This window comes from Symphodus melops (assembly GCF_947650265.1).
Source record: "Symphodus melops genome assembly, chromosome: 20".
In the NCBI taxonomy this organism is placed as follows: domain Eukaryota; kingdom Metazoa; phylum Chordata; class Actinopteri; order Labriformes; family Labridae; genus Symphodus; species Symphodus melops.
The window spans coordinates 8488206-8501143 of record NC_136710.1 but is presented as its reverse complement, the minus strand read 5'-3'; the positions used below and the strand labels follow the sequence as shown (position 1 = coordinate 8501143).

General features: G+C 42.1%; 1 protein-coding gene across 1 annotated transcript in view; it reads right to left on the bottom strand.

The window, feature by feature from the left end:
• LOC306841547 (phospholipid-transporting ATPase ABCA1) overlaps positions 1 to 12938 on the bottom strand; it is a 173012-nt gene that overhangs the window by 36214 nt on the left and 123860 nt on the right. The window contains exons 38-41 of the mRNA XM_079371493.1: positions 9096 to 9273; positions 7585 to 7700; positions 6575 to 6719; positions 519 to 642 (exon numbers count right to left, since the gene is read on the bottom strand). Coding sequence (XP_079227619.1) covers positions 519 to 642; positions 6575 to 6719; positions 7585 to 7700; positions 9096 to 9273 — 563 coding nt within the window. The remainder of the gene's footprint in view (positions 1 to 518; positions 643 to 6574; positions 6720 to 7584; positions 7701 to 9095; positions 9274 to 12938) is intronic.

Genomic DNA, 12938 nt, shown 5'->3' with positions numbered 1-12938 from the left:
CATGTGGCTCTTTTGCCTCTTGATGGCCCTTTCAACCAACCCCCCGACTCCACGTCTGCCCCCTTTCTCCTGACTGAATTCAACCCACATAGACTGAAGAGCTCTAAAGGCAGTTCTTTAAACACAATTGTATAGTGTCACTATAAAGAAAAGGCAAGAGGAATGCAAATAAGCTTAAATATCCACACTTACAAGTTACTTTATCCTGTGTTCTACCGCTATACTGCTACTCCTGTGTGGGTCATAGTGACCTGGGGAAATGTACTCCCCAATGAGGTCATCCAGGTAACACTGACTGGAGTAGAATCTTTGTTTAAAATGCATAGAAACTGAGTGGGACTTTTGGTGAAGTCATTATTATATCATAAAATATTTTCAAAGATAGCAGAATGCTAATAATTTGTGCTACCACGAATGCGCTCCACAGTTATCTCCTCAGTTTGAAAGGCCGTCTCCCTGGAAAATGTCATCTCGCAAAATGAATCCCATGTGGGCTGACAGTGTTGGTGGACTCTTACCAAAACTACTGAAGAGTGTGCCCATGGCCTGGTTTTTGGCCATGTCGATTAGCCCTCTGCCCAGACAGAAGTGAGGGAATATCAGCAGCACCTGCTTCACGATGTCGTTGATGCGGGACACATTCTGTTTGGGATATCGCACAACAAAAGAAGAAAAAAAAAACACAGCACACAAATTGGTGGCATGTAAAAGCTTTGAATATTTAAGCCCTGCTTGGGAATTATCCAGCACAAGCCCGACATGTTGACTCGGCGTCTTGACTCAGCAGGGCCGGCGGGGGCAAGAGCTTTGGAATCACCCTGACGCACACGTGGATAATTAACATACATCCTGTGCATGATTTGCATACTGCACTGTTGTGTTGTGGGGTTTTACATGGCAAGCTGAGAGAGCACAGAGCGCCTAAGATCATCTCGCCCTTTGATGTTGGAATTTAAACCGTTTGGGAGCAGACCGTGTGATCTGTGGAGAGTGCACGCATACAGTATGTGTAAACAGAAAGTGAAGAGGTGGTTCTCAGGTAAGCAGATGTTCTTAAAATCGCAACTGAGGGATAAGAAGGGGCACCCAGAGGACCCAAAAAAACGAAAGCGAAATAAAAACACCTACAGGCACTCTGCATGCGTCTGCCTGCTTTTGTTCTATCTGATAGTGCATCAAGAAGAAAGAGACAAACAAACACAAAGCTAAAGCACATTGTTTCAGGTCTAGTCTTATCTTGACAGGGCATTTATTGAGTACAACTTCTTGACCTAATTGCACTGTCCCTTTCTTCACGTTTTCCTCCGGAGGCTACAAATTAATGGAACCCCAAAGTGAAACATGTGAAAAGGAAGTGTAAACACAATGGACAGAGCTGTGATAAACGGGCTCAAATTAAAGGGGAAGTACACCAAGTCAGAAAGTGAGAGAAGGGGAGAGGCAGAGAGAGTAAAGACAAACTATTTCTATGTTTGGCGCAGCTCAACGCTCCAGAAGACAGATCATGCATTATGCATACTGCTTCATTGCAGCAAAGACTTTAAAGCTCACACATACACGGAGGGACGATGTAAATCCATCATTTCTGTTTTTTTTTTGTTTTTTTCTCTCTTTCTCATGCCCGGACAACGAGTAGGTGGAGCAGGAGAGGCGGTGCATTTAGTTAAAGCTGTACGCATGATGACGAGATGCTTATTGCCACAGAATGTTGTCATTGAGATTGTAGCTGCTCTGCCATGTATGAGTTTCACTGAGCACGCTTTCAGTTGAGGAAATGTGCACCACCCTTTTAAGTCGTCGGGACTTTAATCCCTATCAGCTTTAAAGATAAGCACGCTAGATGTCTGCTTATAATTTAAAGAAAGAAGTTCAATGGCTGTTTTGAGGGAGGCTTTTTGTTGGTCTTGTAAAGTTAAACTAGAGGATTAATACCACTACATATAAGTGAATACCAGCTAGCTTTGTAGTTTAAGCAAGAAAAAAGCTCCAAAGCTCCATCTGAGAGCACCTCTAAAACGTACTAATTGACATGTATCTTTTGTAAGCCACTTCCTGGTTCAATCCCCCAGCAACTGATTCCAGCCAAGAAATAGTCAATAGTATGGACCCATATGAAACAACTAATTGCTGTTTGTACACTTGAGTCTTTGGAGAAACCCATACTTAAATCCTTATATACTGTATATATATTTGCTTTTGCTCCTTTAGTGTTCTTTCTTTTATTTGTATTTTTTGGGCTTTCTTTTAGTTTTGCTGGATGGGACAACTGAAGAGAGACGGGGACTGTTGTGAAGAAGGAGTCGGGGATGCAGCAAAGGGCTGAGGTTGGCTCTGAACCCACAGTCTATTGTGCACAGGACGTGTAACTATGTGCACAGGACATGTACCATAACCACTAGGCTATCTGTCCTACTTACAAGTTCAGCTAAAACATCAGAGTTGAATGCTGAAAGTATTTTTAGGGCACTATCACCCATCCAAAGCTGACATGGAGATGTGCCAGGACTGTAGCTGCAGCCACTGCACACAACCTTACGTGATGGGAAACTAACACAAATTCCTTTTGTGTTGTATGCAGCAGTTTAACAGATCCATTTGACTCTAGGCCATCTTGAGATAAATGGAAGAATGCCTTCCTAAGTATTTGTATTCATGTGAAACTGTTGTACACGTCACATGACTAACACATGAAGCTAAGACTATCTTCTCTCCTTGTGACAAAAACACCATCCATTCTGAGATTTTTTTTTTTTTTTTTTGATTTTCCTTTTTGCACGGGTAGGTGGTCACTGGCCTAGTTTCTCTGAGGCAGATTTCAAAACGTGATGAAAGGGTCTCATTGATCACGATCTCAAAGCAAACCTTCATATGTCCGGCAATGTGTTTGACAATAATTAATCATGGCTTTTATCTCCATTTATACGATAGCCAGAAGACTAAAAGGGTGTAAAAGAACAAATTATAAAGAGTGAAAGCGGCTCTAAATATAGAAGGATGTATCCTTTTCATCAATCGATGCATCAGTGTCCATTATATTCATGATAAAGTTACAGATCATACTTTCAAAGCAGAATACACTTTGACCGATTGTTTAAAAGTGGTGGAATAAGCTAGCTGTAGGCTCCAGTCTGTTGTATATCTAAGGAGGAGGTTTGGACTATCATTAATAACCGTTAGCAAGGATTAAATGTCCAACAAATATTTATCCTCAAGATGTCGGCAAACAATGTAAAGGTTCCTGAACACTCCGGCGCATGAACGTCAAGAGCTACGACCTTCAGCTGAATGCAACCCACCTGTCTGGTGGAGAGATGCTATAGCGAGACTTCATTTAAGATCAATACATGAAATAACACATATTCTCGTGACCGGGTGTTCATCAAAGAGATCTAGGAGGCTCCAAGTCAGAGGATGATGAAATGCAGGACAATTCCCCCCCCCCACCCCCCCACCACCCCACCACCACCACCCCCTTACATCCTTGCTCATATGCCCATAAATCTTTTTTTCAAATGGTTGCGAAGGTGGTATAGCCTGCAGGGTGCTTATCTCACCCATATCACTACTTATGCTTACTACCGCAGCACAGCATCATTCATGAAGCCTGCAGTCACAATGAGAGCAGACACACAATGTACGGCTCGAAGAATCGTGTTAGATACTTTCTCCGGATGGTGTTTATGTTTTTTTAAGCTGGTGTAGTTCTTGTGGAAAGACAGAAGCTTTACCAAGCAGCTGATAAGACACACTTTGTCACTTCATGTGTGCATTTTGTGCCATGTCATCGGAAGCTTTTACTGTTTGGATAATTATGTCTTTAGGTTTGAATGATTTGTGTGTTCTTATATTGATTAGGGTCTTTAGTTTTGGGGGTTCTATGTTGATTGGGGTCTTTAGTTTTGGGGGTTCTATGTTGATTGGGGTCTTTAGTTTTGGGGGTTCTATGTTGATTGGGGTCTTTAGTTTTGGGGGGTTTATGTTGATTGGGGTCTTTAGTTTTGGGGGGTTTATGTTGATTGGGGTCTTTAGTTTTGCGGGGTTTATGTTGATTGGGGTCTTTAGTTTTGGGGGGTTTATGTTGATTGGGGTCTTTAGTTTTGGGGGTTCTATGTTGATTGGGGTCTTTAGTTTTGGGGGGGTTATGTTGATTGGGGTCTTTAGTTTTGGGGGGGTTTATGTTGATTGGGGTCTTTAGTTTTGGGGTTTTTGTGTTGATTGGGGTCTTTAGTTTTGGGGGTTTGTGTTCTTATTTTCTTTTGTTTCTTAAGTTGAGTATCTATATTGTTTGATATGTTTCTTTTGTTCTTGGGTTCACATGTTGTTTGGGTCTTTTTGTCTTTCTTGTTTTTTTAATGTTCTATAAAGAAAGTCACTCTCTTGTCAGACTACACGAGCAGATTTTACAAAAGGAGGGTAGAGGAAATTGAAAAAAATCAAAACCTCTCACTTTTGTTATCAAAAGGACAACATATACACCTAAGCCTTTGATTCCTAATATAAATAGATTATCACCAATAAGTGCGGTTGGATTTTGTACAGTGAGCTCATACCTGGCTGCACTGCTACACGCTGACGTTCATTTTGAAAAGTCTATGAGCCTGTGGTTATCTGTGAGCGGCACGTGGTGGAGGTATCGACTCAGGCACTGCTCCAGTCCTACAAGGCAGGCTGGGATTGATGCAATCCACAGGGAGCTGGACAGATCCTGAGGGGGATGAAAATCTCCCATCGGTCTCGAGACAAAACTGGGGCACAGAGTCTGTAACACAGCAGCTCTTCTTTCGCACTCTTTATTTTTTCACTTTTTCTCCAGGAGCAAAAAAAAAAAAACGGGTTGCCGTTTCCCACAAGGGATCTAGATTCGAGCCCTGCCTGAAAAGACGGCGAACATATCGAAGCCTGTAGCTTTACTTTTGAGCAAAATTGTTTAACTAATGCCACTACAGAGGAGTCTCAAAATGATAAGAGGAAGCTTTGAAACGGCAGGATGGTGAAAGGAGAAGACTGGATTGAGCTGTCGTGTGGAGGATCTGCCTTCCTTCTAACTGAGGCACACCGGGGCACTGTGGTATCTACGTTATATCTTTGAGTCTGTTTCATGGAGATATCTCCTCTGAACAGGGCACATGTGGAAAACCTGGAGAGCTGTAACATCTGGTGATTGATGTCAGCCTGTCAGGCTCTGATATCGGTACTGAAATCAAGTCAGATTAGCAGAATGATCATACACGTACCTCCGTCCCTGTCAAGTCTCAGGGACACTATCGCTGTCCCTAATGCCTCGAACAAGAGAGGGGCACAATAAATCCGTCTCTCTGTGCTGCAATTGGCATCGTAGTGGCCATTAAATTATCGCCAATGGCACTTTTTATGAGTGGCACACTCAACTAAGAGTGTATCAATAAATAAAGGGAACGTGGAGGCAACAAAATGGCAACAATGACATTCTTGGAGGTGAGACGTGCCAGACGAAAAGTACAAATTGTTAATGAATGCATGATCATGAAATCAAAATGTAAATGAGGCAGCTTCATTAGGAGATGGAAAACATCCCATGCCATCGCCGGTTGTCGCCGGAGGAAACATTGAGTCAGAAGCAGGCGCGTCGGCGGGGGCCGAGTACGCAGAAGAGAGTCATAACACTGTGTCTGTAGTGCCGACCTGGAGCCGTGGGAGACATTCTGTTGAAGCATCACATGAATAAGCAGCTCGTCAGAATCAAGGGACGCGCTTGTGTCTGCTGACAAGGAATGAGTGATCAGCAGGAGGCTACAAAACGAGCAGAACAAAATAAAATAAAGAAGTGTGGATGATGGTATGCTAATCGTGCAAACAACAGTCATGTCTACCAATCTTAGTGGACATGTTTAGGGAACAAACCAAAGTAGATCAGGAGGAGTTGATAATTTGTATATCAACAGTACCTTTTAGCTGCTGAAGTCCTTCTATTAAGAGCTGAATACTGCGTGTAGCCCAGTTTCTCCTTTTTTCTTCTTATATTATTTAAATAATAATCCAACAGTAAAATGACTGACAGTCAACATCCTCCCCTCACTCTCCTCCAAAGCTCTCCATTTCTTATGCATCTCTTTTTCTTTTTTTTCTTTTTCGTCTCTTTGTCTTTTGATTCCTCGGAGACCGAAGCAGCTTGCAGTCAAAATGAACACTTGCTGAAAGATGGATGAGGAAAGTTCTCCGAAGACCCTATTCTCACCAAGCGATTAAGCATTAAAGAGAATAAGGGAAAATAAATCCTTTGAAAAATCCTCGAGAGGATAAAGGAAATATATGGAAAGTAACAGGTGGGCACACACACTCCACTCCACCCACGAGCGTATGGAAATCTTTTCTTGGAGAACACAGAGTATATATGTATGATTCATGTCAATTAGCCATTTGCTGGTGTAGCTTCAAAATACATTTTCTATAGTGATTGGGGAGCCTGGATGCCTGCCTCTGCTGTTTGACAGGAACTACAGTATGTCGTCCAATTCATGCATGCACTGTATGTATGCGAGTCTCTCCAGATTTTATATGGATATAATGCAAGTCTATGTGTCTGACTACCACTTACATCATCATCAAATAGCTCCATAACAAAGGTGGCGATGCTGCCGTTAATACCGATGAAGAGGTTGATACAGGTGAGCACCACGTAGGCCGTGCTGGGAACACTGAAGACGAAGGAGGCGGGGTACATCATGGGGGTGATAGACCACCTGCAGGTAAGAAAAGACAGTGTCACAAAAACATGACACCGATGACAAATAAGGAACCTCTCGACCTCATCTCGAAAAACCCAATATGATTACTTCAACCGGTGAGCAAAGTTATGCCGACTCAGATTCATCAGTGAGGATTATTGGTGCTCAGGGCTGCCGGTTCATGTCATCACAAGCCTCTTCTGATCATTTGCATCCCCCGCAAGTGACCCACAAAAACACAACATAACCGTAAAAGCCAACCACTATTGCAATAGTTCGGGCTCAGTATTCGAGGTATGGTGAAATGAAAGCTCAATATCTCCGATTTCAGCGTAATATAATTAGGCATTCATAAAGGATTGTCAAACAAATCAAAGGGACAGAGATTTTGACATTTTTAGTGAAGCTTTAACTGTAGACTCTGTAGAGTATTTGAGGTCAGCCATTGATTGTTTTTTTTTTTTTTTTCATGACCTTACCTTCAACCTCATAATATGAACAATCATCTCAGTGGAGTAGACATTGAATTTACAGGTAATGATGTCATAGCCCTGGTGCTATGACATCATAGCGAGGTTAAAATACTGAAAATGTGCTTTACTTATATGAAATTTTGTTTTTCTATATCTGTAAATAAAATGATCAATATTGGCTACTAATCAACCGACTGTTAATAATCGACTCTCTTCACATAACTACACCAATCATCCCTTTGTTATTAAAAAAAAAAAAAAGAATTGACATAAACACTGAGAGAGCAGCATACAGTTAATGTTGAGGAACAGTGTGGAGTTAGCATGACTTAGAACGTCATTTTAGTCTTGAAACGCCATAAATATAAAATAATATAATAACATGTCAGGGGATCTTTTTTACTCACCCGTATAAAACAAGCAGCAGGATCAAAGCTGGCAGGTTAGCAGGAGAAACGTAGGCTTTTTGTTGGAAGCAGAGGAAGATGACGATCACAATCAGGCAGGGTACGACGTAGTTGCACTGTCAGAACAAACACAGGGACACAAACGCTCACAAAAAAAAGTCAACAAGGATGAAGAAACTAATCCTGGAGGCATTAATGACCACGTTAGAGATAGTTTGCTTATACATTCACATTCTCCCTTGTTTTTACTGAATGTCTCAAAGGACGTGTGATTGTTCCTCGATTGTTTTCAACGAGGAGAGAAAGTCTCAGCAGAAGGCGGCCGCCTGAAGAGGCTTGAAGTGCAGCGCCCAAGCGTCGTTTTATATTTCTGAGCACTTTGCATTTTTTTGTGCGGCCCTTCTGAGTGCTCGAGCTAAAAAGACAACAACAAAAAAAACGTTCAACTCTTTACGGAAAGGAGCTGTTGACGTGTCTGGCGCTCGTTTCCAAATCTGTGACATTCCCAATCTACAGATTGTGTCTTGTGCCCACATCCTCTTTGTTCCGTGTCTGACCAGTTAAAAGACGATCTAAATCAGCGCACGCAGCAGTAAAGTCGGAGCTGCGTCGGTCATACAGCAGCCACTGTCAACAGACGTGTTGTCATGGAAACAGGATGGACATGTGGCACAGTTCCTCTCAGGGCCGGAAAAAAAAACGCTCGTTAGAGACGGGCCTATTTCCCCCTTTAATTTTGTATTCAATTAGAAGAATGAAAGACTCTAGTGTTTAATCATGTGCTCCCTCCATCAGACACTGAACTATTGTCAATAATTTAATAACTTTGTTTTTTAAGACTGATAAAGACTTCATAGTTGATCCAATTCACATTTTAATTGTGTTTTTGATATTCCAGCTGCAGGGCTAACAAACACTGTCTTCCACTGGGTGTATCAAGAAACAGGGAAACTTGATGACTACAGTTTCCATCAAAAATTACCCTGGAATATTAAGGAGCCTTCACTGTGGATCTTGACAGAGCCTGCATGCAAATGCAGAGAGCTTCAGGCTACAATCGTTCGAGTGGCTCCTTGGGTACATTTGTCTCCCGGTCAGACAGTATTTATCCACCGTAATGATGAGCATCCTAATGCCATTTCTTTACCAACGATACCTGATAAAATGTTTACTTCAACTGTGCCTCGGGGAGACAGCCGGTGAGCCTGTTGAGCGTAACCAGCTGCGACATTCAGTGTCGATAATGACGCCCCGGTCAATAACTGCAGAGCTTCTCCCAGTGGCATCAGTGTGAAAGCTTTATTATCAATTATACGGGATGGAGATGATTTTCAGACGTAATCTCAGGATGGAAAAAAAAAAACCCTCCAGGATACGAGGAGACTTCTCTGAGGTAAAATGAGGCCTTTGGCATTAATAAACCACACTTGAGCATGTTTGTTGAGACGGCTTCGTGCATGCTAAAAACAAACAAACAACTGTAGCAGCAGTGTGTTTGAGGATGTTCTTACCATATCCCAGACAAAGTTTGCCAACCAGTATACAGTGGGGTTTACTCCACTGACGAACTGCAGATGCTTGGCTTTGTTCACCCGCTCCTGGATGAGGAAGAGGACGAAGCTGGCCGGGATGAAGGACATGGCAAAGATAACGCAGATGGACACCACGACGTCAGTGGAGGATGTGGCGCTGTGATTCAAAAGGGGGGGGGGGGTGGGGAGCAAAACAGGAAATCATTACGGGCGCTTCAAAAAAAAACCAACAACAAGGGACACAGAAAACACGGTGGAGGTGAATCTTTGTGGGTAAAACTTTGTCAAAAAAGTTGCCTTTCTGCGATCACAGGTGTTTTTAGAGGATGTGAAAAATCCTTTTTTAGTGGTGAGCGAAACCGTGTCGAAATGGAAATGAGTTCACACGTTTGCTCTGTTAATGATCAAACTGTTCCCAGTGGGTTTACATGTGCTAAAATATGTAAGCGCTAACCTCAGCGTACTGTACATAAGATGTCTTTATGGAGTACAACACTGTTAAACTAAAATCAGATCTAAATTAAAGTGTTTCATGCCTCCTTTCAAACTAAAAGTCAGTGATTGAAGAGTTATATTTGCTGAATTCCAAAAGTGTTTTTAGGGTGACTCATCCTTTTTCTTACCATAAAACAAGAGAATTAAAAGTTAAGTTAAAGCGGAAAAAGGATCAAAGTCAGGGTCTCCTACTTTAATGGAAAGCTGTATAGCATTGAGCTTCAAATATATGAACAAAAAAAAAAACGTTTTAAAATCACATCAGCCTTCACGGACGATGATCAGCCTTTGTGGCGAGTTCACTAAGTCATAGCTCTTGTTGGTGTCTTTGCCCCCCCGCTGGCCACAACCTCAAGAAGGTAAAAGCCGCTATTTTTCACGGATGTTTGCTTCTTCCTGCACGTTTTTTAACCTTCGCTTCACAGATTCGTATTCAGACGGTCGTAGCTTTGAAAACGTCCTTCATTGTGAACGCTCCATTAGCGTTGGATAAAAATGTGCCGTCCCTTTTTATTGTCCCCCGTCCCGCCCGGTGATCCGCTCTCACAAGACTTCCCGTTGTGTAATTAGCATATTAAATGAGTTACCCTGTGTGGCTACATGGCTGTATTTATCGTGGCCAACCAGACACAATTAGAGCTCATAAATAAAAGAACACACCGCCGTGGGTGCCTCAACAGCATTTCCGCAGGTTTCATAAAGCCGAGTGCACCGGGTGGGTGGGGAGTCTGATCTAACCCTGAATTTGTGAAGCTGTGTAATTGCAGTGAAGAAGAGGACATCTGCTAATTAACTAATAATGCAAGAGCAAGAAAGATGAGCTGTGGGAGCAAAGCCTTACAGAATGTGTTGCTTTGCTTTGGGGGGTTTGTATGTATTTTAATGAGGAGGGCTTCAGGGCAAAGCCTGAACTGTTATAGAGGAGAGGGGCTGAAAGCAGCAAACAATTATCAAGTGTAAAGCTGCAGGCACAACACCCAGGATCATGTTTGTAATATGTAGAATTATGTAACAGAGTGGAAACCATGTCAAAAGAAAAACGGTTAGGGATCAAAACTGCATGTGTTTTGAATATGGGATGTTGTGCACATAATACACAGAATGTGTAAGCACTTATTGTTCTGTGATTGCATCTCAAGTAAAAATATCAAATCCAGGGCACAAGAACTGAAAATACTGTCAGTTGCCAAGTTGGTATTTTTGAGCAGAAACCTGTGATGTGTTGAAACTGGGCCAGAGTGTGACATTTGCAAAGATAATAGAGCAAATCAGAGCAGTGCACTATTTATGGTAAAGTTCTGATTTCAATCAGACAAAACACTTTACTTTTCACCTGCATATATATACTGTATATATATATATATATATATATATTTTTTTTTTTTTACAGGATGTTGGCTCATGTCCAAACTAGCTTTTGGAATAGGTCGTGAAGTGTACTGGAGGGGAGTGTTAATTGGAATAAGCTGGTGCAGTGACATTTTTGGTGTCCAAACTGTGGCGATGTAACAAGTCATTAGACGTGAATTATCATCAGTGGAACAGCTTTTTGCAATTGTCTCTCCTTAAAATGAAGGAGGTGTCAATGAGAAACAATAATTCATTTTAAAGGAGATGATCCTTTAAATTCCAGAGACGCAGTGTCATTATGGGCAGCAGTGGTAGAGTGAATTGTGTTGTTAAGAGGCACAATTAGCACACGACATTACAATTCTGACTGCTACTTTCCAGCAGAGTGACTCTGAAACCCAGAAATGACAACAGGAAAGGAGGCATTTTACCATTACCTTCATCAGCATTAAGGACAAAGATGTAACTCTGACACCCAGAAATTAAAATGGGACTGTAGTCCAAATTCTAAACTTGAGAGAGTGCTGTCCCCCCACAGAGTCGGTTGTGGTCACAATATCCAAAACACGATCACCCGCTTGGATTGGTTTGGAGTTCAGATTTTTGCACCCTGTTGCTCTTAACCAACTTGAGAAAAGAACATTGAGGTCTTAAACAACGGAGATGTATGACTTTTTTTTCTCAACGAGTTGCTTTCTTCATTTGTTGGAAAAATGTTGCTGGGCATCGAGTTTTATTTATTTTTTATTTCCTGATGGTGCCAAGTATCAATGAGGATAAAAAAAAAAAAAAAGTCGAAGAGATCTGCTTTGTTCTGCACTGACGTATGAAAAATATCTTCTTCTCTTGCTGTTGTCAAACTATTTTCACTGGATAATCTCAAACTTTGTCTGTTGATGAGTTGGTGCAGGTTACAAAGTGCTGGGTTCTTTGATCCGACCTTTCGGCTGCAGAGGAGTATCAATCAAACTGAAGAAAAATATCAGTAAAGAGAGGCTGAAAACTTAAAAAAGTATTTTGTTCTCTATTCAAGAAGTCTTCTACTTACCTTATCCTGTTCTGTGGCCTGCACACTTTTTCAACAATGACTGAGCGTCCAAGCTAATCTGGGAATCGCAGTTTAATAAATTGTAGTGGTCACAGTCTACACAGAGAGGCGGAGAGGGAAAAGAAGCTAATCCTGAATCTACCGTCGGCAGGCAATCGTAATTATCTCCAAACCTGGTGCAGCCTCGCTCTCTAACTCAGGGCTGTCGCCCTCACCTGATCACTACATAAATACCTGACGGAGGATCAGGTTGGAGCAGCGGCGGAGGACCGAATAAAACTACTTCTTTGTGGTGATTGGTGGCAGCCACTGCATTGCCTGTATAATGTCAGGAGTTGTGGTTATGGCCCTGCATGGTAATTTCCTTGAGTGGGAACTATTCCAGCTACTTTTGCATTAAACGTGTTGATCGCGATGACGTCCTAGAGCAACAAAAAAAAAAAAACGTCAGATAATGTTGAGGAACGCGTACCAGCTCATAATCACAAAACAAAACAGAGCACAATACACAGAGAGCAGTTAGATCCATATGTTGGGATTTAGCAGGTCATTAATCTCCCGCTCTCATGGGGTGCTGCTGGGAGAAGGCCAGAGGAAAAAAATAGTTTTATCCTCGCAAGGGGCTCCCATGGGCCTCCGAGTCTGTGCATACTCAAACAAATCCAGCGATCTATCCATCTATCTGTCGGTCGTACGCTTTCTATTGTGTCGTCTTTTACTCATCTGTCTCTCCGCTTCTCTTTCTGACACTCTGCCCTTCTCACTCTGCGTGGTTGCTCTTAGTTCCCCCATCGCCATCACTCTCCTTCTTTGGAAAATCAAAAATGTTAAGCGATAACATTTGGAAGCTGCAGACAAAAACTGCAGGTGTACTAAAAACCCTGAACCCAACACAATATTTCTCCTTGTTTTAAAGACTCCTGCACATT